Below are 26,826 nucleotides of genomic sequence, written 5' to 3'. Positions count from 1 at the left end.
AAGAATTTCCCTTCTCCAGTAAAATTTTCCTCCAGTTCCCAGATTTCTGGCATTGCAGTAACTTGCCACTTCCTTCGGTCAAGCATTTAGAAATGCAGTTCACTCCAGTGTATTCTGCTTATACAATATGCTTATATTTTGCATATTTAGAGTGTTTTAACTTGGACTGTTTTAGATTGGTAAGCCGCCTTGGGTCCCTGTATTGGGAGGAAGGCAGGGTATAAATAAACATAATAATAAATATAGTAATAATAATAATAATAATTCCTTCCTTCCTTCCTTCCTTCCTTCCTTCCTTCCTTCCTTCCTTAAGAAAACCCAGTGAAATCCATGGGATCACCATAAGTTGATTGGTGACTTGGACACACACATATAAACACACAGTGTGAAAGTGACCAACAGAATATAAACACTGCAAATATAAGCATTCTTGTTGATGCTGTTGTGTGCCTTGAAGTTGTTTCTGATTTATGGCGACCCTAAGGCAAACCTATCATGGGGTTTTCGTGGCAAGAATTGTTCAGAGGAGATGTTGACGTTGCTTTCCCCTGAGGCTGAGAGCATATGACTTGCCCAAGGGTCACTCATTGGGTTTCATGGCCGAGCTGGAAATCGAACCCTAGACTTCTGAATCATAGCCCAATGCTCAAACCATTCAAAGGTAGCCAGCGCAATTCAAGACACAGTCTTGAACCTGAGTCTCCACAGTCATTGTCTCACACATTCTGCCATGCTTGAAATTTGGGGTATAAAGGGAAAGTTCAGCCTTCCTCCCTCTTCAGAGCTTCATAGCCCCTGTCCACCTTGCCCCTGTTCCAAATGGCAGGCAAAATGCAAGAAAGCAAAAGAGACAATGGAAGAGCAACAGGCATGCAAAAGGTTTGTCCTCTTCCTCCTTCCATTGTTTGGCTGTGTCTCTCCCGTGGGAACACTCCTCAGCTCCCCTTATTTGGGTTTCTGTGTTTGAGTTTCCCTCTGCTGTCTTTGCATTTGATCTTCCCCTGCAAACCTTTCTGGCAAACATGAGTCCTGGGCCTCTGAAGGCTGGCACAGCAGTAGGCAAAGATGGACCCTGGAGCTGACACTGAATTCCTATATCATGCTGGCAGAGCATGTCACGAAAGTGCTCACCTCTGAAATAGTCTCCGTCTGCCCTGCTGCTTTCCCTAGCATGCAACAGCAGGTACAAGGCATGGCTCCTTCTCCCCTGAACGGCTACAAGGGAGTCCCTCTGGACAAATTCCAAGTGATCTTGAGCACCAAGGAAAGAAGGAGCTGCCTCCAGTATAAGGCTACCTTTTCTCCCATGGTGCTCCAAGGTTGCTCCTTCTTGTGTGCCTCCAAGTCGTTTCTGACTTATGGCGACCCTATCACGGGGTTTTCTTGGCAAGACTCATTCAGAGGAGGTTTTCCCTTGACTTCTCCTGAGGCTGAGAGAGTGTGACTTACCCAAGGGTCACCCAGTGGGTTTCATGACTGAGCTCAGAATCGAACCCTGGACTTCAGAGTCATAGCCCAACGCTCAAACCACTCAACGGTAGCCAGCGCAATTCAAGATAGAGCCTTGCAGCCAGTAGCCAGTGGCATACCAGCAAGCCTCCATCTGTATTTGGGTGCCAGGGGCAACCCTGTACCTGTTCAGTCCTGGGTACCTCCTTCCTCAAGGGCTGAACAAATACTTACAGGGGTGTAACCTCCAGTTACAACTGCATGCATTGTACACACAGAGCCAGCATGGTATAGTGCTGAGTGTTGGACTATGGCTCTGAAGACCAGGGTTTGAGTCCCAGCTCAGCCATGGAAATCCACTGGGTCAATTTAGGCAAGTCACACTCTCTCAGCCTCAGAGGGAGGCAAAGGCAACCCCCCTGAACAAATTTTGCCAAGAAAACCCTATGGCTGGTTTGCCTTAGAGTCGCCAGAAGTTGGAAACGACTTGAAGGCACACAACAACACATTGTAAGCAGGATGCTGTCCATCATCCTCTGGTTTTGCCTATCCTTCTTCCTACCTCAGCACTCAATTTCCAGGTAATTGTTGCTAGGGCTCCAACACCAAACATACTTATTTTGAGCAACGGCGCAGCTTCCCACAGTTAATTGGGCAGCTTTTTATTCCGATTGCTTTTCAGACATACTTAACAGAAAACCCACATCCTTTTAGAATAAGCATTTGCCGTTTGCGCATGAGTGAGTGTCAGAAATGAGGAATAATGCTTTTGCTAAGCTCATGCCTGCTGCAGCACATGTATTTTTCATCGAAAAACAAATCATGCCCCGCTTGATTAGAATTCCTTGAGTAGTTTTTCTTTTTTGCTGCTATGAAAGTAAATGCAGAGTTCATCCAGTTAATTAATCACTGAGATTTCTTAAATTGAGTGTCATCCCTAATCCCTGCCATTCATGCCGTCTTTATTTTTCTCTGATGACCTTTGTGGTTGTTCAGGATTTTAATGGCTCTTGCATAATGCCTGCTTGTCTTAACGTTGGCGGTTCACGCCACACTTAGAGAAGTGAATGGAGTTCTGTCTGCTCCGTGGCTTGATAAACCAGAATTGGAAAGAAATCTGGCTCATGATGACTGAGCTGCATGCTGTTGATGCTTGCGTTGCTCACACATGGAATTCGTCATCTTTAAAGTCAAGTGTCTAGTCCTCAAAACTGCCAGGGTCCTATTGGTATGCTATGACAGCAGTTCACTTTTTGAATCCCTTCCGCTGGCTTGTGAAATTTTGCATTTGGGAACTTATGGCTAGATTCCCAAGAGTCTGGTAATGTACCTCTGCTGGTGTAGTCAGTGGTGTTTAGAGGGGAAAAGCCACAGCTACCATAAAAGAAGTGTGATATTGGAGAAATAAACTGCTTGGATGCTGGCAGATTTTGCCTGCTTTCCTTTTCTAACATGGTGCAATCCTGGGCAAATTGCAAACTGCAGCACAATGTCCCAGCAGGATTCTGGCTGAATTTTAGCAGCCTTGAGGACTAGAAACCCGATTTTATAAAAATCCAAGGTTCCATAAATGCTGTGAGCAAACAACGCAGGCACAGAATAGAACCAGCTTTTGGAAAGGGGATTTTGGGAGGCGTGCTCACAACCTGCTTTTTTCCTCCTGCAGACTGACTGTTTCAACTACGTCCGTCTGCTGCAGGCTTACAACAGCTCTCACATGTACACCTGTGGGACTTACGCCTTCCAGCCCAAATGTGCCTACATTGTGAGTACGGGGAGCTTTCCTCTGCAAGAAATGTACTTTGGGTGCTTACGCTTAGGGCAGCTGTTGGCAGTGGTGGTGGGTCATCCCCATAACCATCATCTTCTTTCTTTCTTCCAATGTCTCTTTCAGGATCTGGCCACCTTCTCCTTGGACAGGCTCTCCTTTGAGGATGGCAGAGGGAAATGCCCTTATGATCCAGCCAAAGGGCACACCGGCCTCATTGTGGGTAAGTGGTTTTACATTACTTTTTGTGGGTTTTTCAGGCTATGTGGCCATGTGCTAGAAGAGTTTATTCCTGATGTTTCGCCAGCATCTGAGGCTGGCATCTTCTCTGGGCATTCCAGGAATAAACTCTTTCTAGAACATGGCCACATAGTGTGAAAAACCCACAAAAAACTATGGGTCATGAAAGCCTTCAACATCACATTAGTTTTAAATTGTTTTGCTTTAAACAATGTGATGTATTTCTAATCTTTTAAAAACTGTCTTAAAATTGAGTTTATTGAGCCATGGCACAATGCTTATGTGCATCGCCCTAAGATGTCCTGGATATAGGGTGACAAATAAATCAAATAAATCAATTTCTCTCTGCATGGCCATAGGAAACGTGCAGAAAGTCAAAACTAAAGCATTCTTGAGAAACAGCCATCTGAGCTCTGTTTAAAAACCTCCGAAGAAAGTGAGTCCATCACTTTTCCAAGGTCCCTTGAACCATTCTTGCCATCAGGACATTCTTCTTCATGTTTAGCAGGAACATTCTTCTACGTAATTTGAATGGCTTGGAAACCGTAACCAAAATGGTCTCTCTCTTTTTTTGTCCGTTTCAGAAGAAGAGTTGTATTCAGCCACGCTCAACAATTTTTTGGGCACGGAGCCTGTGATCCTGAGAAACCTCGGCCCTCAGTATTCGGTCAAGACGGAGCATCTGTCCACCTGGCTCAATGGTGAGAAGCGCTGACAAGCAAGGAAAGCTGTTGTGCCTCTGAGACTTAGCTGAGAAATAAGAAAATTTCAGCATAGGTTTTCATGGCTAATATGGCTATGCCTTTGAACATAAAGCAAGGAGGCGATTCTCCACGTTGGCCTCCTATGCACACTGGTACATTAATGCTCCTTTGGAGGGCTTGTTTTCTGTTGTGGGTTCCAAAGAGAGGTTGGTGATACCTACAAATGCACCATATACATGTTGTGGGCATGTGTTATGTGCCGTCTAGTTGTTTCCGACTTGCAGCAATTCTATCATAGGGCTTTTTGGCAAGAGGTGCAGAGGAGGTTTGCCATTGCCTTCTGCTGAGGCTGAGAGATGCCCAAGGTTACCCAGTGGATTTCATGGTCAAACTCGGAATCAAACCCTGATCTGCAGAGATGCATGGACTGGCAATACTCCTTTTGCATCAACTCAAGTTAACTTGCAGTTATTACTACCTGGTATTCCTTCTTCACTCCCAACATAATCTGGGTTAGAACCTCCCTATGCAGGGATATGGAAAACTGCCTTAGGCTGCATCTATACTGCAGAATTAATGCAGTTTGATACCGCTTTGACTGCCGTGGCTCAACACTATGGAATTCTGTGATTGGTCATTTTGTGAGACATTTCGCTTTCTCTGTCAAAGGGCTATGATGCCACAATAAACTACAGTTCCCAGATTCCATGGCATTGAGCCATGGCCAATAAAATGGAGTCAGACTGGATTATTTCTGTGGTGCGGATGGAGCCAGAGTGCTGGCCAGAGCCTAGCTCTGCAAGATGACTCTGGGTGCCTGCCTCCTGTTGCTGTTTACCTGTCTTTATCTGTTTTCTTTTTCCGTGGCTTTTCAGAGATGAGAGGGAGACGGGTGCAGAAAAATTATCTTCCCAGAAGAAAGATAAGGGTTGAAAAAGAAAGTTGATAGAGAAAGGAAACCTTCTGAATTCCCAGAAGGAAGAGTGGTCTCTTGTTAGCTTATCAATGTTGGCAAGTCTTCTGTTTCTGAGTGTGGATTTCGAACCGGACTGGAAAGTCCAACTTTCTTATCTGATCCGCCGCAGAACATGAGTATCATGCCAAGAAAAAGAAGAAAGTAAAAGCCCAAACCAGTGTGTTTGCGCACGTCTCTTTCGTTTTCTTGAAACTGTTGAGGCAAAAGACAGCTAAAGAACAAGGGAGGCCCTCATGGGTTGGGTGGGAGAAATTTATCCCAGTGTAATACTATGCATCTTAGCATTGTGTCATGGGTTGGGCATTGGACTATGACTCTGGAGACCAGGATTTGAATCCCTGCTGGAGCGTAAAAACCCACTTGGTGTTCCTTGGGTAAGTCAGGCTCTCTCAGCCTCAGAGGATGGCAGTGGCAAACCCCTTCTAAAGACACTTGCCAAGAAAACCCTATGACAGAGTCAATAGAGCCTTTCTCTATTGACATTTTAATCAACCCTTATCTCTCTTCTGGGTGAGATAACCATAAGTTGGAAATGACTTGAACACAGATAACAACACAACTACAATATTATGTAGAGTGTGGCAAAGCTACATTTTGGACTGCAGGACCTAGAGTCTTCCAACTGGCATGATATTACGGACTCGGATTCAAATCCTTGGCTCTGCCATTGGGTGACTTCAGGCAAGTCACATCCTCTCAGCCTCAGAAGAAGGCAAAGGCAAACCGCCCTCTGAACAAATCTTGCTAAGAAAGCCCCATGATAGGGTCGCCTTAGGATTGCCACAATTTGGAAATGAGTTGAGGCACCTATGACAACACCTGAGCAATACATCTCAATCTTTTCATCCCTACAGAACCCCACTTTGTGGGCTCAGCCTTCGTCCAGGAGAGCAAAGGCAGTGACAAAGGGGACGACGACAAGGTCTATTTCTTCTTCAGTGAGCGCGCGGTGGAGTATGACTGCGACATTGACCAAGTGGTGGCTCGCGTGGCCAGAGTCTGTAAGGTCAGTGCGCGTTCCTGCAAATAACAGGTTGGAAGATGGTGGCACCTGTACATCAGTATTCTGAGCATCCCTGCCTGAAATGAAACTTGGATCGGCACATTTGTCCTTGTCCTTGTGCATAGCTTGGTCTCCTTTGTTCCCTTCCCTACCTGCCTTTGCCTCTGCCTTTTTTATCCTTGCTAAAAAATTTAGCTTCAGCCTTGAATTTTTATTTATTGCTAAAACCGACGAGCCGTCGCAATTCCGTTTCCTTAAATAAAAGCCAAATGGCAGGATCACTTTAAAATTTGGCACCAAATGCAAAATAGAAATTATATATATATATATATATATATATGATTTTGGGTTGCCTTCAAGAGATCCAGCATTTCCTGAAAAAATACATGGAATTTGTCTCTATACTGATGTACATCAGTTTCCTTCATGGACTCCTCCTTACTCTCTGAAAATGCCAGCCACAGATGCAGGCAAAACATCAGGAATAAACTCTTCTAGAACATGGCCACGGAGCCCCCAAAACCCATAAAAAAACTATGGATGTCAGCTGTGAAAGCCTTTGACTTCAAATTCTTAGGCATGTCAGACCAAAGCCATTCTCCCCTTCCTAAATGTGGCTTTTACTTCGTAGGGAGACGTGGGTGGTGCCCGTACTTTGCAGAAGCGGTGGACGACGTTTCTCAAGGCCCGTTTGCTGTGCTCCATCCCAGAGCAGCAGCTGCATTTCAACCGGATCCAGGGCTCCTACACGCTGAATGGAGATCACTGGCGGGAAACCAGTTTTTTCGGGGTCTTCCAGGCACGCTGGTAAGGCAAGGGGGTTAATGGTTTTATGCTCTGCAGGGTTAGTTGTCTGGGTGCCACAGCTATCTCTATGCTGCATGAGTGTAAAACTAGACCAGGGTCTAGTCTGCACTGCAGAAATGATGCAGTTTGGCACCGTTTTAACTGCCATGGCTCAATGCTATGGATTTGTAGTTTTGTGTTAGCCTTCTCTGTCAGAGAGCTCTGGAGCCATAGCAAAGTACAAATCAAAGGATTCTATAGTTAAAGCAGTGTCAAAATGCTTGAGGTTAAACTTCAATGTCCTATACATCTGCCTTTGTTCCATGCTCTTCCGTGGGTGTGAGTATAACCTGTACAGAAGTGTGTAAAACAAAATTATGGGAGCGAAATGATGTTTTCTTCCGGAATAGATAAGCAAATAAGATAAGATAAGCAGTTTGTGCAAAACAAATGATTTCATGTTTAAAAACTGGGGGCAGGGCTGCATGATTTATGCAGCGAAGGTAAGGTGGATTTTTTGCTCCTGGAGGGCCTTCCCTTTCTTCCTCTGCCAAACAGAAGGGCGGCAGGAGAACATCTTTCTTCATGCCAGCAGTTCAAAAGTAATTAAAATAATAGAAACATTTTCAAGATTCCCTCTATTTCTGCAGCATTTCAAGGGTTGGGGGGAGAGAGAGCTTTGGAAAGTTGCTTTTTTGGGGTTACATCTCCCCCAAATCTCACAGCATGGCAGTTTATGCTGAGTTGTAGGCTGCATCCGCACTGCAGAAATAATCCAGTTTGACACCAATGTAACTGTCAAGGCTCAATGCTATGGGATTCTTGGAATGGTAGTTTTGTTAGCCTTCTTTGTCAGAGAGAGTTCTGGAGCCAAAACAAACCATAGTTCCCAGAGTCCCATAGCATTTAGCTATGGCAGTTACACACCAGCAGTGGACTGAAATCTTCTGTATCTTGGATGTCTTTGAACCTGTTTTTGTTCTCTCTTTTTTCCTGCGCAGGGGAGATGTTGACGTTTCCGCTGTATGCCAATATCAGATTTTGGACGTGCAGAAAGTGTTCGATGGTCCCTACAAAGAGTACAGTGAGATTGCCCAGAAATGGATCCGGTACTCGGACCAAGAGCCTGTCCCTCGCCCCGGAGCGGTAAGTGGTTGCCCCAGTAGTGCCCGCTTCTAGCTCATTTCTCATTCTCTTCCGTTACTGCTGAGCACAAATGGGCACATTCTTTGTAAAGGCGTCTGTCACGAGATTGCTTTACTGTATCCAGATTTTTTCAGTTAATGTAAACGATTGTGTGTTTTTTTAAAATACCATTGCGTGGGCCATTTCAGGTTGGCATGGGCAGAATGACGGCACGTGGGTGTGCATTGAAAAATCTTGCCAAGATGGAGCAGCTTGGTGGAAATTTCTTTGTTATAGAATTAGTTCAGAACTTGTATGGAGGTGTGTGTCCATGAATCCACCCTGTTGCTCTCTAATAGGGTTGTGCCCATCTGGCTTGGCTGTGTCCTACTTCTGTCCCAGTATGATCGGGCCAATTGCTGAGCCAGTCCCATTAATAGGGCCTCACTTTTTCAATGGCGATCAGACTCTTTTCGTTGAGCAACTAACCAATAAAGTCAGAGTGTTGCCAAGCTTCAGATCTGCTTGGAAACTGAGCTTCTTGTCTCCAGATCCCTGCATCTTTCCCCAAACAAATGCTGCAGATGAGGGAAGCGTCATCTTCATGCTCTCAGGCTGCATCCGCACTGCAGAAATAATACGGTTTGACCCCACTTTAACTGCCCTGGCTCAATGCTATAGAATTCTGAAATGTGCCATTTTGTGAGATATTTAGCCTTCTCTGTTGGAGAGTTTTGGTGCCACAACAAACTGTAGTTCCCAGAATTTCATAGCATTGGGCCATGGCAGTTAAAGTGGGGTCTAACCAAATTATTTCTGTAGTGTGAATGCAGCCTCTGAAGCACTTTTCCTATTTGCTGCTTCATGTCCTTTTCTGCAGAACCTTAACAGTATAAAAATATTTCCTCAGAGCTGAGTTACAGTTATAACGCGGGCATAGCTATGGGGGACAGAGGGCAAAAGAAGGGCATCATCCCCCAAATAAAAACTCAAGACTCCCAAATAATATTTTTCTTAAGTCCCCAAATTGCTAGCAATGCAGAGTCTTCCCTTTGCAATCTAAAGTCCCTGCTCCATTATTTCCTTCCAGTGTATCACCGACTGGCACCGGCACAACAGCTTCACCAGCTCCCTGGAGCTGCCAGACAACACCCTCAACTTTGCCAAGAAGCACCCACTCATGGATAAAGTGGTATCGCCACAAGGCAACCGGCCCTTGCTGGTTAAGAAGGATGCCAACTTCACCCAGCTGGTGGTGGAACGAGTCCACGGCTTGGATGGGAAGCCCTACCAAGTGTTGTACATTGGCACAGGTACGGCACAACAAGACCCCATGCCGCATGTGGCAAAGCAAAACTTTTGCCAAGAATTTAATAATTGGCATTTATCTGGGAACCAGGGTAGTGCTGTGGTTCGGGTGTTGGACTAGGGCTGAGAAACCAGGGTTCAAATCCCTGCTGGGCTTTGGAAAGCCACCTTGGGCAACTCATTCTCTCATCCTCAGAGGAAGGCAGCGGCAAACCCCCTCTGAACAAATCTTGCCAAGAAAACCCCATGATAGGGTTGCCTTAGGGTTGCCAAATGTCAGAAATGACTTGAAAGCACATAACAACAACATACGCAAACCCATAGTTTTGGCCCCAAACATGTCCTTGATTTAGGGTTGCCATAAACCAGAAATGACTTAAGGCACAGAAGGCACAGCAAAGGACCTTTAGGTAGCAATGGATGGCAAGGTGGTTCGCTGGAGAGGCTGGAGAAGCTCTGTTTCTTGCAATAAAGTCGTCTTCCCCAACCTGATGCTCTCCAGACATATTAGAATATCATTCCCAGTATCCTCATCAGCACAGTTATGCTGCGTGGGAATGATGGGAGTCATAATCCAACACATTTGGCAGGCACCAGGCTGGGAAAGGCTGAAATAAACAGAAAAGGGGATGGGTTAGTGGACTAGTCATCAGGAGTCAATGCATATTTTACGTTCACAATACATTTAAAGAATGCTTTATTTTATTCCATTTTTATCCTGACTTTCCGCTGAGGAAAAAATAAATCCAGAGTTCAAAGTAGCTGATAACACAGATAAAAATAAATTGAATAAGAAAGCAACACCGACACAAATTAAACTGTAAAGCAATTAAAATTAATGATCGGTAAACATGAAGACAGCATAGAAGATCCCTTTGAAGGGATGCGTCTTCAAGGCTTTTTGGAGAGCAGCGAGAATGGAAAAGCACATTCTTTGCCAGGTGAAGAAACCTGTCCTGCTATCTCTGTAAATTAGGGAAGTGCGTGGGTGTTCTTTCTTTAAACAATTTCTGTGTTAGGAAAACATTTTATTCCACTTTTCCATAGATTTCAAACCCATGAACAAGCATTAAATTAATAAATGCTGTTGCTGGCTGCCTTCAAGTCATTTCTGACATATGGCGACCCTAAGGCGAACCTCTTGCAGGGTCTCCTTGGCAAGATTTGTTCAGAGGGGGTTTGCCATTGCCTTTCTCTGAGGCTGAGAGCGTGTGCCTTGCCCAAAGTCACCCACTGGGTTCCTCTGACCGAGCAAGGATTCAAACCCTGGTCTCCGCCAGTGTCCAGCGTCTCAAACCATGCTGACTTGACTCTCAAACAAATAAATGTTAAGACAAAGCAGCCACAGAACAGTTTTGCCGAACGTACATCTGGTTTAGCTAGTCAAGGGGAGAGGCAAGGAATTATGCTATGGCATTGCCTTGAACCACCTGTCCAACCACCTCCTCTGGCTTCTGAGATTTCGCCAGGCTTTGCCCACACACTTTTCAAATGATAGTTAATTTTTTCTTTCAAAAAAGGGCCAGATACCATCAGACATTACTACACTTCAAAGGCTCCTTTCAAAACAGAACGGGGAAAACCTCTTGAATAGATCTTACACAACGCAGTCTATGGTTTGCATTAATCAGTTGTCAGTGCTTAAGAAATCTTGGTGGGTTAAGCCATCAATTAAATTTGCATGTGCATTTTTGAAAAAGTCGCTTGGAAGCAAGGCGCATCCTTTCTCGGTGGCTTCTTTTGTTGTTAAAGATGATACGTGGCGCGTGTCATGATGGAAGTGTCATGGAAGAAGCATTCCTGTCTGTGTGGGAGAGGAAAGAGGAGAGGATGCCTCTTCTAAGATGGCACAGTTACCATTTTTACAAGTAGCTGTACAGTCGGTCCTCTGTATCAGCTGATTCCTTATCCATAGACTCAATCATCCACAGCTTGAAAATATGTTTAAATATATATACATTCCCAAAAGCAAACCTTGATTTTTACCATTTTGCATATGGGATGCCATTTTACTATATGTCATTGCATTTAATGGGTTTTTTGTATCCACTGCGGGTCCAGGGACCAAACCCCAGCCGAAAACAAGGGCCCATTTGTTTTGGACATCTGATCCCAGAAGCTCCAGTCACCTTGGCTGACAGTCAGGAATTATGGGAGCTGAAGTCCAAAACATCTAGATCAAACCACTGTATTAGGTAATCTGCTGGTTAGGGCAGTCAAAGCAATCTCAAACTGGATTATTTCTGCAGTGTGTTTTGGACCTTCTGTGCCTCTGGGAGACCCAAAAAGATCACCCTGGGATGTCTGGCTGCAGAAATGGCTTTGGAGGACTGCATTCACTTTGTGGCTCTCAGGAGGATGTGGCTGGCATCCTAGTCCTGGGCATAAGGCTCAAAAACAAGCCATGCCCATGGACAACTTCTCATGGGGATAGATGCAGAGGGTGGAAGTTGGGGCTTTGCATGTTGGCAGGGAAGAGTCCATTATACATACCATGGACTTCTTCCCATGATGATTCATCCTATGTACCTTGTCTTGGGCTCTTCCACAGAGAACGGCTGGTTGCACAAGGCAGTGGTCTTGCCCTCCGGTGTCCATCTCATTGAAGAGCTGCAGATCTTTGAGCGACCCCAGCCTATCAAGAGCCTGGTCTTATCTCTCCAAAAGGTAAGGAATGTTCCACACATTAAGGCTGGAGCTTAAGCAGGGGGAGAGGACTACAACTCCCAAATTCCACCAAGACAACATGGCCAGTGGCCATGACACCAGTTAGGAGGCCTTTCTTTCCTGGATCCCTACTGAAAGCAGATATCTCACCCTCCATGACACTGAATCATCGACAGCACTGATCTGCATCTCTGTGTCTGCAACAGAGCTTGGAAAAACTACATTTTTTGGTTATCCCTCCCAGTGTAGGATGTCTGTATGCTCACACATACGCAGAGGATAAATAGTGCATGTTGAGCTCCCATGCTTGATTTGTCCAATTCTGTTTTTTAACATTCAGAAAAAGAGGTTGTGAAGGGGTCCTTTGGTTTGAGAGGCCAGTGTGGGGTAATGGTTTGAGCATTAGACCATGACTCTGGAGACCAGGGTTCGAATCCTGACTCAGCCATGTAAACCCACTTGGGCAACTCACACTCTCTCAGCTTCAGAGGATGGCAAAGGAAAAACCCTCTGAAGAAACTTGCCAAGAAAAGCCAGGATAGGTTTGCCTTAGGGTCACCGTAAGTCAGAAACAAGTTGAAGGCACACAACAATGACGACAACAACAACCTTTGGGTTGAGCAAATGTGGGAAGAGGCAGGGGACGGGACAAAGGTGGGATTTGTTGGACGTGGGTTATCTGGATCTGTCCCTGGACAAAGTGAGAGGAAATTGCAGAAATCACTGTGCCATTTGGCTTCTGTGTTTCCACCAAAAATTTGCCTGCAAAGTTCACAAGACTTTATCTGTAACCGTCATCAGAGCTAGAAACATTTGTGCTTGAACAAACTAAGAGAATCTTAGAGCCTTGTGTTCACATACTTGGCACGAGATGTTTATACCTGTGTGCCAAAGAATGAGATGGCATGATTAATATGGGGGCAAAACAGTGTGACTCCAGATGCCATTCCACTGTTGATGTTCTTCTCTTCCCTTCTTAGAGAGTGCTGTTTGTTGGCTCCAACTCCCACGTCATCCAGCTTCCGGTAGCAGACTGCAGCAAGTACCACTCCTGCTCCGACTGCATCCTTGCCAAGGACCCTTACTGTGCCTGGACCTGGAATGGAAGTCGCTGCGTCCGCATTGATGCCTACGATGGGTAAGGGCTGTGCCAGCCGCGTTTGGGAAAGGACAGTGCAGTGGAGGAAGAGAAAGGTGGAGATCAATTGGTGGGCTATGCATGTCTGTATGTGTCAGCAGGGCACTGAAGCATCTGCTCCCACAAATCCTGTTCAGCTACTCTGCATTTTCCAAATGTTGATGAATCTGCAGCCTCCTCACCTGAACTATATAGTTTAGAAACTTCCCTTTTAAAACAAGGCTGCAATCTCTGAGGGTTAAACTGCAGCTGCACAAGCTACATGCGCAGGGATGTAGAATGCTTACAGCTCCTAGTTGGTTTGTTTTTTAATGTATTTTATTTTCCAAAAACCCCAAGACAAAACAAGATAAAAAACCAACACGATGATAAATCATAGTCAGCCAAGGAATACAAACATTAATTCCAAAATCAGCTCTATGCATAAAATGTATATAAAGTAAAATAGCATAACCAATTTAAAAGGATGAAGTCCAAAATGACAGCTGATATGATGGTGCCCCTCTGATCCCCTTTGAAGCTTGCTCAATTATTAAAGCAATGAAAAAAGCCCAAATAGTGCCAAACATATCTTTTTAAAATTTTCCTTTTAGCCGTTCTGATTCAACAAGCCAGTTTTTCTGAAAGGAATTGTTCCTGTCTGCAGATCCGCCAACTACAGCACCTGGTTTTGATCCTTTTAATATTAGATTGATATGTGCTTTTCTTAGCCATTAACATATACCTCTAGTCCTGGAGAATTGTTCCATGCAATGAGCCTCTAGTGATGTGCTGATTTTTTCCTCTTGTAGGACTTCAGTGTTGTTCCAAGATTTGGGTACGGAGCCAACGATGTGCAGCCCTTTGCGTGCCAGCCGGCCAGGTCAGTCCTCCATGTTTGTCAGGCAGCCTTTCCATGGCTATTTGGGCACTCATTTCTTCTGAATTGGGATATTTCTGGGTTTTGTCATCTCTTTGATCTTTGATGTTGGGCTATTGCAATGAGAAGATACAATTATCAGGGTAATTTCACATCTTAAGAGCTCCTGCAGATGGGTCAATAGATCTGGCTGTTTTGCTTCTGGATTTCATGGCTTGTAACAGTTATTCCCTCACCTGCATTCTGGGCATCTTATGCCAGTCACTGTAGTCACTATTAAGCTAAATAGAACAGGGGGTCTGAATCAGCCGCTCTCTCTGTTCCTATGATTTCCATTTGTTGACCAAAGAATGGCTAAGATGACTGTATCTTTTCCTCCTTCCCACCTTTCAGGAACCAAAGTTATTGCTAAGAATGTCACAGTGATGGTGGGCACGGACCTGGTGCTCCCTTGTCGCCTCACCTCCAACCTGGCCAAAGCCCTCTGGACCTTCAATGGGAAGGAACTGCCCGAGGAACAGACTTCGGTCCTCTATGACACCCACCTCCAGGCCTTGATCATCTTGAGCGTGGGCCCAAGGCAGGGAGGCAAGTACAGGTGCATCCAGTTGGAGGAACTGAATGAACTGATGGTTGAGAGCTACGTGGTCACGGTAGTGTCTGACCCAGCCACCTCCTTGGAAGCCCGGGCTCCGCTGGAGAACTTGGGCCTGGTGTGGATGGTGGTGATCGCTCTGTCGGCCGTCTGCTTGGTGCTTCTGCTGGTGGTGTTGTCCTTGAGGCGCCGGCTGAAGGAAGAACTTGAGAAGGGCTCCAAGACCATTGAGAGCACCTTGGTCTACCCCATTGAGCTGCCCAAGGAAGCCAAGAGTCCCACCTTCATTCCCAGCACCACCTCGGACTCAGATGAGAAACTTTGGGACCCGGCCAGCTATTACTACTCAGACGGCTCCCTTAAGATTGTCCCGGGGCATGCTGTGTGCCAGAACGGAGGTACCACTCCATCTCCCACCACCAACGGCATCCCCGGCCAGCCGCTGCAGTCACCGCCTCTCCATTCGCCCAACCGCATCAATCTGGGCAACATCCGTGGCTCTTCCTCCAACGGCTATATCCGCCTCAACCTGGGTGCCGAGGAGCGGCCGGACTACAGCGACTTGGCGGAAGAGCTGCGCAGGAAGCTCAAGCAGAGGCAAGCGTTGCCGGACTCCAACCCAGAAGAGTCGTCGGTATGAGCCGCACCGATGTTCACCCGCATATCACTCAACTACCTCATTAACAAGGCTGGGATCACTGCCTTGGCTGGGACTATGACCTTTTTATTAAAAAGAAAAAGCAAAACAGAGAAAATAATCATCCTATTTAAGGACTTTTTTGGACCTGGTGAGTTTTCTAACAACCACTGCGCATTTACCAGTTTTTTTACACTGCCAAGGCACTCTCTTCCCCTGATGCGCCTCTTATCGTCCAGTGTTTTCAGCCGTGCTTCCTTCTGGGACATGCCTAGGACTTTGTGGGAGGTGGTTTCACTCTTCCTTTGCCTTTGGACGGTCAGTTTGGCCTCACTACAGACTTAGCCATGGATGAGGGACAGATGGATGGACTTGCTGGGTTGTCTTGATTGTCAGAGAGGCCCTGTGATGTGACATAACAGTGATGCTGTGAACGGTCATTGGAAAAAGCAGGGTGGATCCAGCTGCATTTTGGCTCCATACTTTTCTGTTCCCCCTTCCAATTTTTTGATACTGGCCAGTTATGACCGGCTGTATGCAATATTTGGGCCGGGGCTAGTTGCGCGCCTTTTTTATTCTCCCCAAAGGAAAGGCTGAAGACTAGAATGATGGTTTGTAAATCCCCCTTTCCCCAAATTTTCTCTAAAGGAGAACCATCCCAAGGAGCAGGTGTTGGCAAAAGGTGGCCCAAAGAGGAGACGCGGAGGAGACTCCCTTGTCTATAACTTGGCTGAGAAGGTGGAGATGCAAGCGTAGAGGTTGGGAGAAAGCCTCACCTGGAAAAGGGCTATATTCCTCAAGGGGGGTGAGCTTAAAAGGTAGGGATGGGGAGGGCAAAGGGGTTGGACAAAGATTGTGGTGGAAGCTGAGTTTAAATTGCACTCCTGCCCCATGCACGCCTTGATCGCAAATTGTGCATTTCAAGTTGTACACAAGGACGTGTGTCCGGTAGCTCACTTAGGTTGGTCTGTGTATCTCACAAATCTGTGCGTGTGTGTGTGTGTGTGCGTGTATGTGCGCGCATGAGAGAGAGAGAGAGAGATTCCTTTTTTTAAAACAAAACAAAAAAATCCACTGCTGAGACTGAACTGAGCTTCCTTTGCCTTCCTTTTGGAGGTGGGGAGCATGCCATGTAGATATCCTTGTTTCCCCCCCAAACCTCTGGCTGTGGCCCTGCCTGGTAGCCAAGCTCTCTGCCCAGCCAGAGCCTCCCCTGGTCCTGCATGCCTCTTCACTTGGCTCCCTTCTTTTACCCCCTTTTTTAAAATAAAAATAAAATTAAAATAAAATTCTGTAAATAATAAGACAGGCGTCTTTGATCAAGAGAGCCTCTCGCTTGCCCCCGGGCCCATCACTCGTGTAATTTATTTGTTACTGAAATATATTTATTGGATGTAAATAGCTGAATATTTTTATATGAATAATAAAATGGAGATTACAAAAAATGGAGATGCTACTAGTGTTGGTGATTGAAAGGTCTTCTTCTTGTTCTTCTTCTTCTCTCCCCAAGGAGTGAGAAGTTCTGGGTACTGCAATTGTTACAGATCCATCTTCCTTAAATGTACTGGGAATGTACTGGAACATGTTGATTTTAATCGGAATTTAGCAAAGGGACTTTTTGGGATGACAGCTTCCAGGATCTCAAAGCCAACATGGCCATTGACTATGAGGACAAGGGCATTTTTTAAGGGAAAGCGGTGTATCTAAGTGGACACTTATTCCTGGATTGTGAAACCTCCCCAGTGAAGATAAGCATATACATGCAGTTTAATCACTGAACTGTATGATTCCCACCCTTGTTTCAGTGCCTTCTGCAAGTTACTGTAAACCAACAATAAAAATAATCCCCTGCATCTGCACTGGCGAAATAATCCAGTTTGACACCACTTTAACCACCATGGAGGTTAAAGCAATTGCAAAATAGATTATTTCTGTAACCTCTCTGTTCAAAACCTCCCTTTCTGGAGGCAGGGAAGAGGCAATCCCGGTAAAAACCAAGGCTGCATCTGCACTGGAGAAAGAATCTAGGTTGACACCACTTTAACTGCCATGGCTGAATTCTGGGAACTGTAGTTTGTTGGGGCACCAGAAATTCCCTCTCATGCCCCAACCAACTCCAATTCCAAGAATTCCATGGCAGTTAAAGTGGTGTCAACCCAGATTATTTCTCCTGTCTGGATGTAGCCTCAAACCCCAACAAGAAATCAGTCCGCTTAATAAGGAACGTCAAGGGTCGTGTTTTGTGCAGTCTTTTATTCTTGGCACATCTCAGATTTAAAGTTATCCAGAAGGGGATAAACTCTTCTTTATCTGTCTTTTCCTGCTCCAGGGTCAGTCCTGGATATCTTGCATTCCCTTCATTAGCATTCCTCTTGGCTGGGCCTTTTTCCGCTGCGGTGGGGTATCTGTCCTTTTTGCTCCAGCCTCCTTGTCCTTTCCCTTTTGCCCATGATCTCATGGAAAAAAGCAAGCATCAGGCCTATAAATGGGCATTTCTTGGTTCCCAGCACTTTGGAGGGCCAAACAGGGGGAGGAGGACCCAGCCGTCCCAAGGGACTTTGGCTCTCCTTGCTGCTAAGGCAGAATAGCAGAGCTTTTAAGGAGCAGCTGGCTTAGCTCTGCTCTTGTAAATAACTGCCAGTTTAATGTATTCCCGCTCCTGTTGACTTAAACACATGTGCACATAAATAGATTAAGGTGGAAACTAATGGTGGGTTTTGCAATAGATCTCCCTTTGCCCTTGTCGCCCGATTCCCTGGCCAGAAGAAAAAGGGCATCTTGCTTTTCCTGTTTGCCACATGCAAAATGCAGTGGGAAATTCAAAGGGTTTCCAGCAACGCTCTTGAATGGAATGCGGTGTTGCAAATAAATATATTAAGGAAGAAACTAATGATGGGGTTTGCAATAGATCTCCCTCTGCCCTTGTTGCCTGATTCCCTGGCTGAAAGGAAAAGGACATCCTGTTTTTCCTCTCTGCCACATGCAAAATACACCGCAAACAGCAGTGAAGAAAAAAGAGAGATGAAATTGATATTTCAAAGGATCTCCAGCAATGCTCTTCAGCAGAATGCGGCGTTGCAAAGTTCCCATATCTCATGCCCTGCTTTAGCATTATATTGGACTTTCTGTTCCTTTATCATAGCATCACCTAGGCAGGTGATACTTTTTGTAACCTGACGTCCTATAAATGAAGGAATGAGCATTTCAGAAGAGTAGGAGATTAAAAGTCTAAAAATACTGATGAAGATGAGCTTAGAGGAGGAAGGAGAGAGTGCAAAGGAGTAGGTTTGTTTGCTCACAAACCTGGCAACAATGGAGGGACTCATCCAAAGCGGTTGCAATCTCACAACAGGCCTGCAAGGGCTCTTAATTTGATCAAGAATGCAAAAAGGCAAAGCTTTTAGTTAATTAGTTAATTTAGTTAATTTTAGTTAATTATTACTTTCTCCCCAGGCAGGAGGACATTGTGATCCATAGAGCCCTCTTGCTCTGTGAAATTCAAAGACCAGATTTTTTGGCACTTCGCGGGTTGACAACAGCATCACTCCTTCTAACAGCCAAGAGAGCCAGAGTTGTGTAGTGGCTTGAGAACTGGACCATGACATTTGGAGACCAGGGTTCAAATCCCCACTCAGCCATGGAAACCCACTTGGGGCAAGTCACACTTTCTCAACCTCTGAGGAGAGCAAAGGCCAACCCCCCTCTGAACAATTCTTGCCAAGAAAACCCTATGGTAGGTTTGCCTTCAGGTCACCATAATCACAAATGGCTATAAGAGACACGCAACACAATGCCAACTCGCATGGGCCTGTAGCCAAAATATTAGCTGCCAGGAATTGCAATCCAACATCATTTGGAGAACCACAGCAGCCGCCTTCCCAGCTGTTAGGAGTTGAGGAAAGGATGCATGGCAACTTCTTTTTTTTGCAGGTTCTGGACGCATTATGATAAGAAGTCATGCAGATGCTACAAAGCAACTGGGAAATGAAGTGTCAGGTAAGAGTTGCTACACTGAGCAGGGAGTTGAGTGATGGTTGCCAGTTTTGTTCTTGTCTTCTCTTGTTTTTGCAAAATCATAGCAACAAATAACTTGGTCTGGGAAAATGCAGAAGGTTCATTATTATTGTTATTATTAACCTTTATTTATGAAGCGCTGTAAATTTACACAGCGCTGTACATGCAATCTTTTTAGTTAGACGGTTCCCTGCCCTCAGGCTTACAATCTAAAAAGACACGACACAGAAGGAGAAGGGAGTGGTGACGGGAAAGGGTAAGAGGTCCAGCAGTTCCTCTCAACCTCTGAGGCCTGGACCAAGGCAGATGGGCAGGAGCTAGTTCATCATCTAGTCTTGGAAGGAGTTGGAGAAAAGCAACCCCAACCCTCCATATATGTTTGGAACCAAAAGGATGGGAGTGTGAGGCACTGCTGTGCATCCTACTCCCTTCGCTTTCTGCACAGATCTCCTTTTGGCATGCTCCTTTTCCCATGGCCTTGGCGGTGCCTCTTGCTCCATCCATCTCAGCTAATTAGTGCTATCAGAAAGGAACAGCTGGTGCACAGCTGGCAGGAATGGACAGCAAGTCCTTAAAAGAAAACAGGGCATTGCCAGGGTCGCATGGCTGGTGGGACTCAGCCACCCTCTGTAAACATTTCAAGTTGCATCCACTTTACACCGTTGCAGCAGTTTCAGGCCACTTTCACTGTGGTTCCTTCCTATGAGATCCTGGGGTTTCTAGCTTGGGGAAGTCTTTCAGCTTCTCTGCGGTCCTTCAGGGCAAGAGCGCCCTAGCGAAGATTTGGAAGTGCCTCACCAAACTATAAAATCCATCCTATGGCAATGTATTTAGTGAGGCAACCAAAAAGCATTAAATACATCATGCAAGATTTTTTGTGGGCTTTTTGGGTTATGTGACCATGTTCTAAAAGAGTTTATTCCTGACGTTTGGCCAACATTAGTGGCTGGCATCTTCGGAGAATGCTGGCATAGAAGAAAGTGGGGTATATAATCACTTCCATGCCAGCATTCTCTGAAGATAACCAGCTACAGATGCTGGCAAAACATCAGGAATAAACTCTTCTAGAACATGGCCACATAGTCCGAAAAACCCACAAAAAACTATGGATGCCGGCCATGAAAGCCTTCGCCTTCACATTGTGCAAGCTTTTGCAGACACATAGGCTTCCCCTTTATATAAGTGAGAAGTGACTCAAAGCCACACAATGACAACTAATGCCACAGGCCTTCAACTCTGGTAACCCAAGCTGATAGCCTTGCAGTAGAAAATGGACTCCCTGAAAAATGGACAATTAAAACAGTTTTGCCTTATGCATTCCATTTTTTAAGACTGGATATGAGATCTAGGTAGTGGTTCTTCTTTCGCGTGCCACACCTGTGGGCAGCGAGGTGGCAAGGAAAAGATTAAAAAGAGCACCCCAGGGCTGTCTGCCTAAAAATATTTTTAATCATCGCGTGCCGTCTGTTGCCTTTGGGTAGAGACGGCACCGAAGGAATAAGAGTATTAATGACTGTCAGCATTAATTAATTTGGGAATCAAGGTATGCTGAATTCTGGCATCTGCATTAAGGAAATTTACATATTTATTCCGTATAATTTTATGCCGTTGGTTACAAGGCGAGAGGGAGGGGAACGAAACCACTATAAAAACAGATCATGGTTAGTTCCCTTCCTGGCTTCTAAGATTTTTCAGCCAGACATTAAAGTTTGGAAATGAGCAGAAATAACCATGAAGTCAACTTTGACTCTATGAACGAGAGGAGGGCCAATGTGGCATAGTGGTTTGAGTGCTGGATTTCAGCTCTGGAGACTAGGGTTCGATTCCCAGCTCAGCCATGAAACCCACGGGGTGACCCTTGGCAAGTCACACTCTCAGCCTCAAGGGAAGGCCATGGCAAACCCCCTCTGAGCAAATTTTGCCAAGAAAACCCCATGATATGGTTGCCATAAATCGGAAATGACTGGAAGGCACACAATACACACACACAAATGAATAAGAGACCTCCAAGGGTCCCTGTCACCCAGTGCTAAGTTCAGGTTTTGCAAACTGAGGATTGCAGCTTCAATGTGAAGTCAAGGGCTTTCACGGCCGACATCCATAGTTTTTGGTAGGTTTTTCATGCTATGTGGCCATGTTCTAGAAGAGTTTATTCCTGATGTTTCTCCAGCTGACATCTTCAGAGAAAGCATCTTCGCCACAGATGCTGGTGAAACATCAGGAATAAACTCTTCTGGAGCATGGCCACAAAGGCTGAAAAACTCACAAAAACACTATGGATTGCAGCTTCCTTGGCCGAATCAATCCACCAGCGGTGAGATCTCCATCTTTTCTTCCTTCTTTTTTAACTTCCCAGTCATTATCATCTTTTCTAGTGACTCCTGTCTTTTCTTGATGTGTCCAAAGTACAAGAGCCACGGTTGACTCATCTTGGCTGCAGGTTTGATTTGCTCTTGGAGCAAATTCATTTGCCTTTTTGGCAATCCATGGGACCCACAGATTTCTCCTCCAGCACCGCATTTCAAAGGAGCTTATATTCTTCCGATTAGCTTTCCTTGACATCCATCTTTCACACATGGAAAGAAACTGGAAAACCAGTGTAGTCTGAACTTTTTCTCACTCTTCTGAGTTTCTCAAATTGCCTGTCCCCCCCCCCCCCCCTTTCTCTGGTGCATTTTGCAGAGAAAAGTGACACACTAAGTTCCTGTAAATTTAGCATGTCTCCACTCGAGCGTGTCGATTTCGGGGAAGTTTTATCTTTAATGGTCTTGTCCTCTTGTGTTCTCGCTTGGTACAAGAGCAAAAAAGAGTCATGCCACTGCTCCATAGTGGCAAATTCCCTCCGGGGCTAAAGGAAGCTAAAGGATTCTTACGTCAGAAGTAGCCCCGAAACACAAACATAGCGGATGGTGAAGGGCTGGGAAAATAACTATCCCTTAAACAGATCTGGCCTCTTTCTTGGCCTTTCCCACAAAGCGAAGCGATGCTTCTGAGCTCCGGAGAGCGATGGCTGAGAAATCGCTCATAGGCCTGACTCTCCTCGCCTAAAGTTTAGTTTGGCTGGTCTCCAGATGATTAATTTTAATTTAAGGGTCAAAAAGGAAAAACAGAGGGAGGGAGGCTGCAGCAAATCGTCTGGCCATGTGGCATGAGAACTCAGACAAGATCCTGGTGTAGAAGTCCTTCCCTGGCATTGTTCTTATGGGGACAAGATATGGGTACGACCCTCCTTGATCGGGAGCCAAAAGGACTTCCACGCAAGCTGACCTCTGCTCTTCTTCAGCCACTTTCCGAATCAGGGCTTTGGTCCTTTTTTTTCGGAGGCATTGGGTTGGTCAATTCACTGGACCGCACATTAACCTTCATGCCTTTGCACATATATATCCTAACTGCAAAGGAAGACAAGGCAAAAAGGAAAAATGCAGGGCATCACAAAATCAAAGCTATAACTTCATGCAAACGGGTTTAAAACGTAGTGGGAATGAGGCCCTAGGCTCACCTCCTCTAATATTGCAAGGATGGCATTCCTAGGTCTCTCAGCTTTTGGCTTTAAAAGTCCAGGGCTTGGGATACTCCTGACCTGGCATCCCTGCCAGTTGAATTTTGGGGAACCCTTTCCCATGGGACCCCATTGTCACAGAAACTTTAGCCCAGGTCCCCCCTGTCCTCCCACTCCGCCATGAAATTTCCCACCAACCCAAGATGGTTCCAGCTCTTATTCCGAGAAAAAGCCTGGTTTGATTGGGGTTGAGAGTTCGTTCCGGATTAAGCAAAGCCAGAATTGCCCGGAAAGTTTAGCAGAGGATTAGCTGTTTGGGGCATTCAGTTCAAGCAAACTCTGCAGGAGGAAGATAAAAAGTATGGCACTTTCCCCTCCAGTTTATTTCATTCATATAAATAGAGACATACTGGTTTTAGTTTTCCTTATCTGAAATGCTCCGGATCAGATGTGTTTTGGATATCAAGATTTTCTTTGGATGTTGGAATATCTGTATTTGCAGATATGCACATAAAGAACAATCTTGGCGATGGGACCCAAATCCAAACACCACATTCATTTATCTTTCGTATATGCCTTATGCACATAGCCTGGTGGCAATTTCATGCATAATATTTGTTTTTCAGAATACTCCATTCTGCCATACAGCAATGCACAAGCAAAGCCCAGTTTTCAACTGGGAAATTCTGGAGGATTGCAGATGATTTATACTAAGTATTGCAGAGGCGTGCAATATGGACCAGGCAACAATGGGGCAGGAGGATGCTTTTCCATTCCAAGGACCCCCTAACCTTCATCTTTTCATAGCTGGTATTAATTTGGGGTAATTTGGGGGTCTGCGAAACAGCCTCTCCATTCCGCCTGGTGCATGCATGTGTGTGGCATTGTGTTTTTCCATCCCATTAAGCTTGTCACTAAGCAATTTTGGACAAGCTTTCCCTGCTATCATCGCCTTTGATACCCAAGCGAGGGAATGTGCACCGGGGATGAATTCGGCTCTCATCTTCCTAGCATTTGCTGCCAAGTGTTTCTTCACTGCATGAGAGAAGTGTGGAAGTACAGAGAGGAAGGTTGGCCCAGAAGATGGAGAAGCGGGGGAGAGAACGACAACCTCGTTTTCACAGTCTAGCAGGTATTACAGACTGGAAGTGCGGATGCGTCGGTGAATCGGATTCTATGCAAGAATCGAGGAATCGTAGAGATACCATTAAGTAAAGTGGCATGTTCCAAGTCATGTCACTTGCTCTAACCGTGCAACTGCTTTCCTATCTATGGTGACTTCATACAGATGTTTTGTCCATCTGTTTGGGATCGGTCTCAGAACTAGGGTTGCCCAATCTCTAGCCTTGGCCCTGAGCCTTCAGTTTTCATGGGTCAGATCCAGGAGGCTGTGTGTTTAAGCCAATGGTAGACGTATGGCAACCCCATGAATTTCATAGGCTTTCCTGAAGCAAGGAATACTCAGAGGTGGTTTTGGAGAGGGATGTGATTTGGATTGACAGCGTCTGGGATTGTGCTTTGTGAAATTATATTCCCCAGGATCTTATCTTGGCTCAAACGCTATCCAAACTTTTCTATCCTGGCTGGAACAAAGGAACGGAGCAGTGTGTACTTATCCAATCTACAGATGGCCCCAAGCCAGCAAAGCAAATACACTGAAGGAAAGCAGCAAGAATAATAATAATATTTTTTTTAAAAAAGAACCTTTATAATTAGTCTTGAAAGCCTCGGCCTATTTATCAATATGATGGATTGATCAATTCCCTAAATTGAGGATCCAAAGTGGAAAGTTTAATAGGATTTTAAGAACCGAGAGCAGTTCCAGAGAGTGGAAGAATGATTGCCGCTCAGATTGATTTCTGAAACCTTCTGCAGTTTCACACGTTTGGTCTTTTTTAAAAGAGGGATCAGCTTGGATTGCTACCCTAAAGGCACCATCCTTTCCAGACCTGGGTCTTCCAGAAAGGCTGTGCTACAACTCCCACCATCCCTAGCCCCATGATGATGGAAGTTGCAGTCCTACCTGTCTATGGGGAGCAATTGGAGATGGCTGGAGGATACACTTGCACAAGTCACAAACAGGATGCTCTCCTCTCCAACAGCAAGGCAGTAGCCTTTTATCTTGCAAATGGGATTTATAGTTTATGTCCTGGACTGAACCTCCCAGTACTCACATGCCATTGAAAGAAGGGCCCACCTGTACCAATACTTTTCCATACCATCAGAATAGAGGACTACAACTACAATATCTTGACCAAATGGTGAGCTAGGGCTAACATTGTCAAAATATATTTGTTTACTTATTTCTCCTACATGATTCTTAGCACCTTTGCCTGATGAAGACACCAATGGAGCTTTGAAAACTTGCAACATGTATGATGTGCATTTTGGTTGGTATCCCTCTTTTGTGGATTTTGGATGATGCTGTACTTTGCTCTATGGCCAATACAGCTACCCATGGATAGGACTGGCAGGTGGGCATATTGCCATTCATGCTTTACACGGACTGGCAGCAGCTCTCCAGAGTTTAAGGCAAGGGTCTTTAATGCCACCAGATCTTTCCAAGATCAGAGAGTGATCTGGCGATTTTCTGCACACAAAGCCTTTCCACTTCCATTGGACACCTCTGCCTTTTCTTTGGCCGACCATCAGAGTTTGCAATGTTGCCAAATTCTGGAATTTCCTAGGGACCTTCCTCTCCGCATGTCAAACTCCGGCCCACTTTCCAATCCATTCCTTCAGCCTTGTCCAACTTGACAGATTTGAGACAACAATACCCATAATCCCTCCCCAGCACAAGTCCAACATGTCCCAACCAAGTCTGTGGATGATGTTACGTAGAGTCCAACTTGCTGGGCATTTTGGGTTGGGGTGGTGTTCCATGTCTTCCAAGCTTCCAATGCAGAACCTGTTGATGTTACTTTTTGGATGACAGCCTCCAGAATCCTCAATATTGGGGCCATTCTGGGGGTTGTAGTCCATAAAGTAACTTTCCCAAGCTTTTCCCCATCCGTTACACACCTAGTTAGTTGTATTCTGAGCATCAGCATGTATATATGTGTGTATGTTTTGGCGCTGGACTAGAAAGACCAGTGTTCGAATTCTGGATCAGCCGTGGAAACTGATTGGGTGACTTTGGGCAAGTCACACTCTCTCAGCCTTAGAGGATGGCAATGGCAAACCCTCTCTGGATAAACTTGCCAAGAAAACCCTATGATAGGTTTGCCTTAAGGTGGCCATAAGTCGGAAATGACTTGAAGGCACACAACAACAACAACCGAAAGTCGTATTCGGCTGTTCTTATCTGGCAGAAGAGAGCAAATCCTATGCCTGAAATCAAAAGCTGGGCCTTTCTACATAGGAAGCGGCTGCTATATTCATTTATCCAGACAATGCCTCGACTCTCCTTTCATTCCCCGAAATAATATATGTTTTGTGTCTTCTGTTCTTGCTTATAGGAAAGGGGAGTTATTGTCTCGGTTTGACACATCTTCATATCCTCCCTCGGCGAAGCGATGCAGCAGTATCATTTTAATCAGCCGCTGATTGATTAAATGGTAAAAAGCGGAGACACTTCATCTGCCGGCGTTTGTGCGAGTGTGCGTTGGTGTGTGGGAACTCTTTGTGGCGCCACAACCTCGCCGAGCTTGGAATTGGATAAGTGGGCGGATTTGAAGAAGGCGAAGTAAAACCGCGTATGCCAAAGAGTCAAAGGTCCCCCAACTAATATGGGGAAACAATGGGCTCGACAGAAGGAAGATTGCAAAGGATGCCTGGGAAAGATGATGAATTGCAAATGAGTCAGGGGAGAGGTGCTACATCTTTGTGCCAAACCAAAATGGCATTTGGGAAGGCCTTTGCGTTTTCACATTTCACGGAGGTGCAAAATTGGTTCACGGCAAAGATGGGCACGTTCTGGAGCAGAAAGGGCCATGCAATTTCTGGAGAGCTTTCCTGCTCCATCACTTTGGGCTGATGGAAGCGACACCATGGTTGCATCCGCACTGCAGAAATAAACCGGTTTGACGGTACTTTAACTGCCATGGCTCAATGCTTTG

General features: G+C 45.5%; 1 protein-coding gene across 2 annotated transcripts in view; it reads left to right on the top strand.

Moving 5' to 3' along the window:
• The window catches only part of SEMA4C (semaphorin 4C), a 66,666-nt gene extending 50,122 nt beyond the window's left edge, over positions 1-16,544 (top strand). For both annotated transcript variants that reach the window (XM_089537653.1, XM_089537654.1), the window contains exons 5-15: positions 3,116-3,214; positions 3,344-3,440; positions 4,042-4,158; positions 5,992-6,143; positions 6,772-6,947; positions 7,928-8,072; positions 9,142-9,364; positions 11,911-12,026; positions 13,007-13,164; positions 13,956-14,026; positions 14,417-16,544. In XM_089537653.1, coding sequence (XP_089393779.1) covers positions 3,116-3,214; positions 3,344-3,440; positions 4,042-4,158; positions 5,992-6,143; positions 6,772-6,947; positions 7,928-8,072; positions 9,142-9,364; positions 11,911-12,026; positions 13,007-13,164; positions 13,956-14,026; positions 14,417-15,258 — 2,196 coding nt within the window. In that variant the 3' untranslated portion in view covers positions 15,259-16,544. The remainder of the gene's footprint in view (positions 1-3,115; positions 3,215-3,343; positions 3,441-4,041; positions 4,159-5,991; positions 6,144-6,771; positions 6,948-7,927; positions 8,073-9,141; positions 9,365-11,910; positions 12,027-13,006; positions 13,165-13,955; positions 14,027-14,416) is intronic.
• Positions 16,545-26,826: the final 10,282 nt, after the last annotated feature.

This window comes from Sceloporus occidentalis, unplaced genomic scaffold, assembly GCF_023333645.1.
Source record: "Sceloporus occidentalis isolate IW3139 unplaced genomic scaffold, rSceOcc1.0.p SCAF_9, whole genome shotgun sequence".
In the NCBI taxonomy this organism is placed as follows: domain Eukaryota; kingdom Metazoa; phylum Chordata; class Lepidosauria; order Squamata; family Phrynosomatidae; genus Sceloporus; species Sceloporus occidentalis.
The sequence above is the reverse complement of the archived record's forward strand: the minus strand, read 5'-3'. Positions and strand labels throughout refer to the sequence as shown.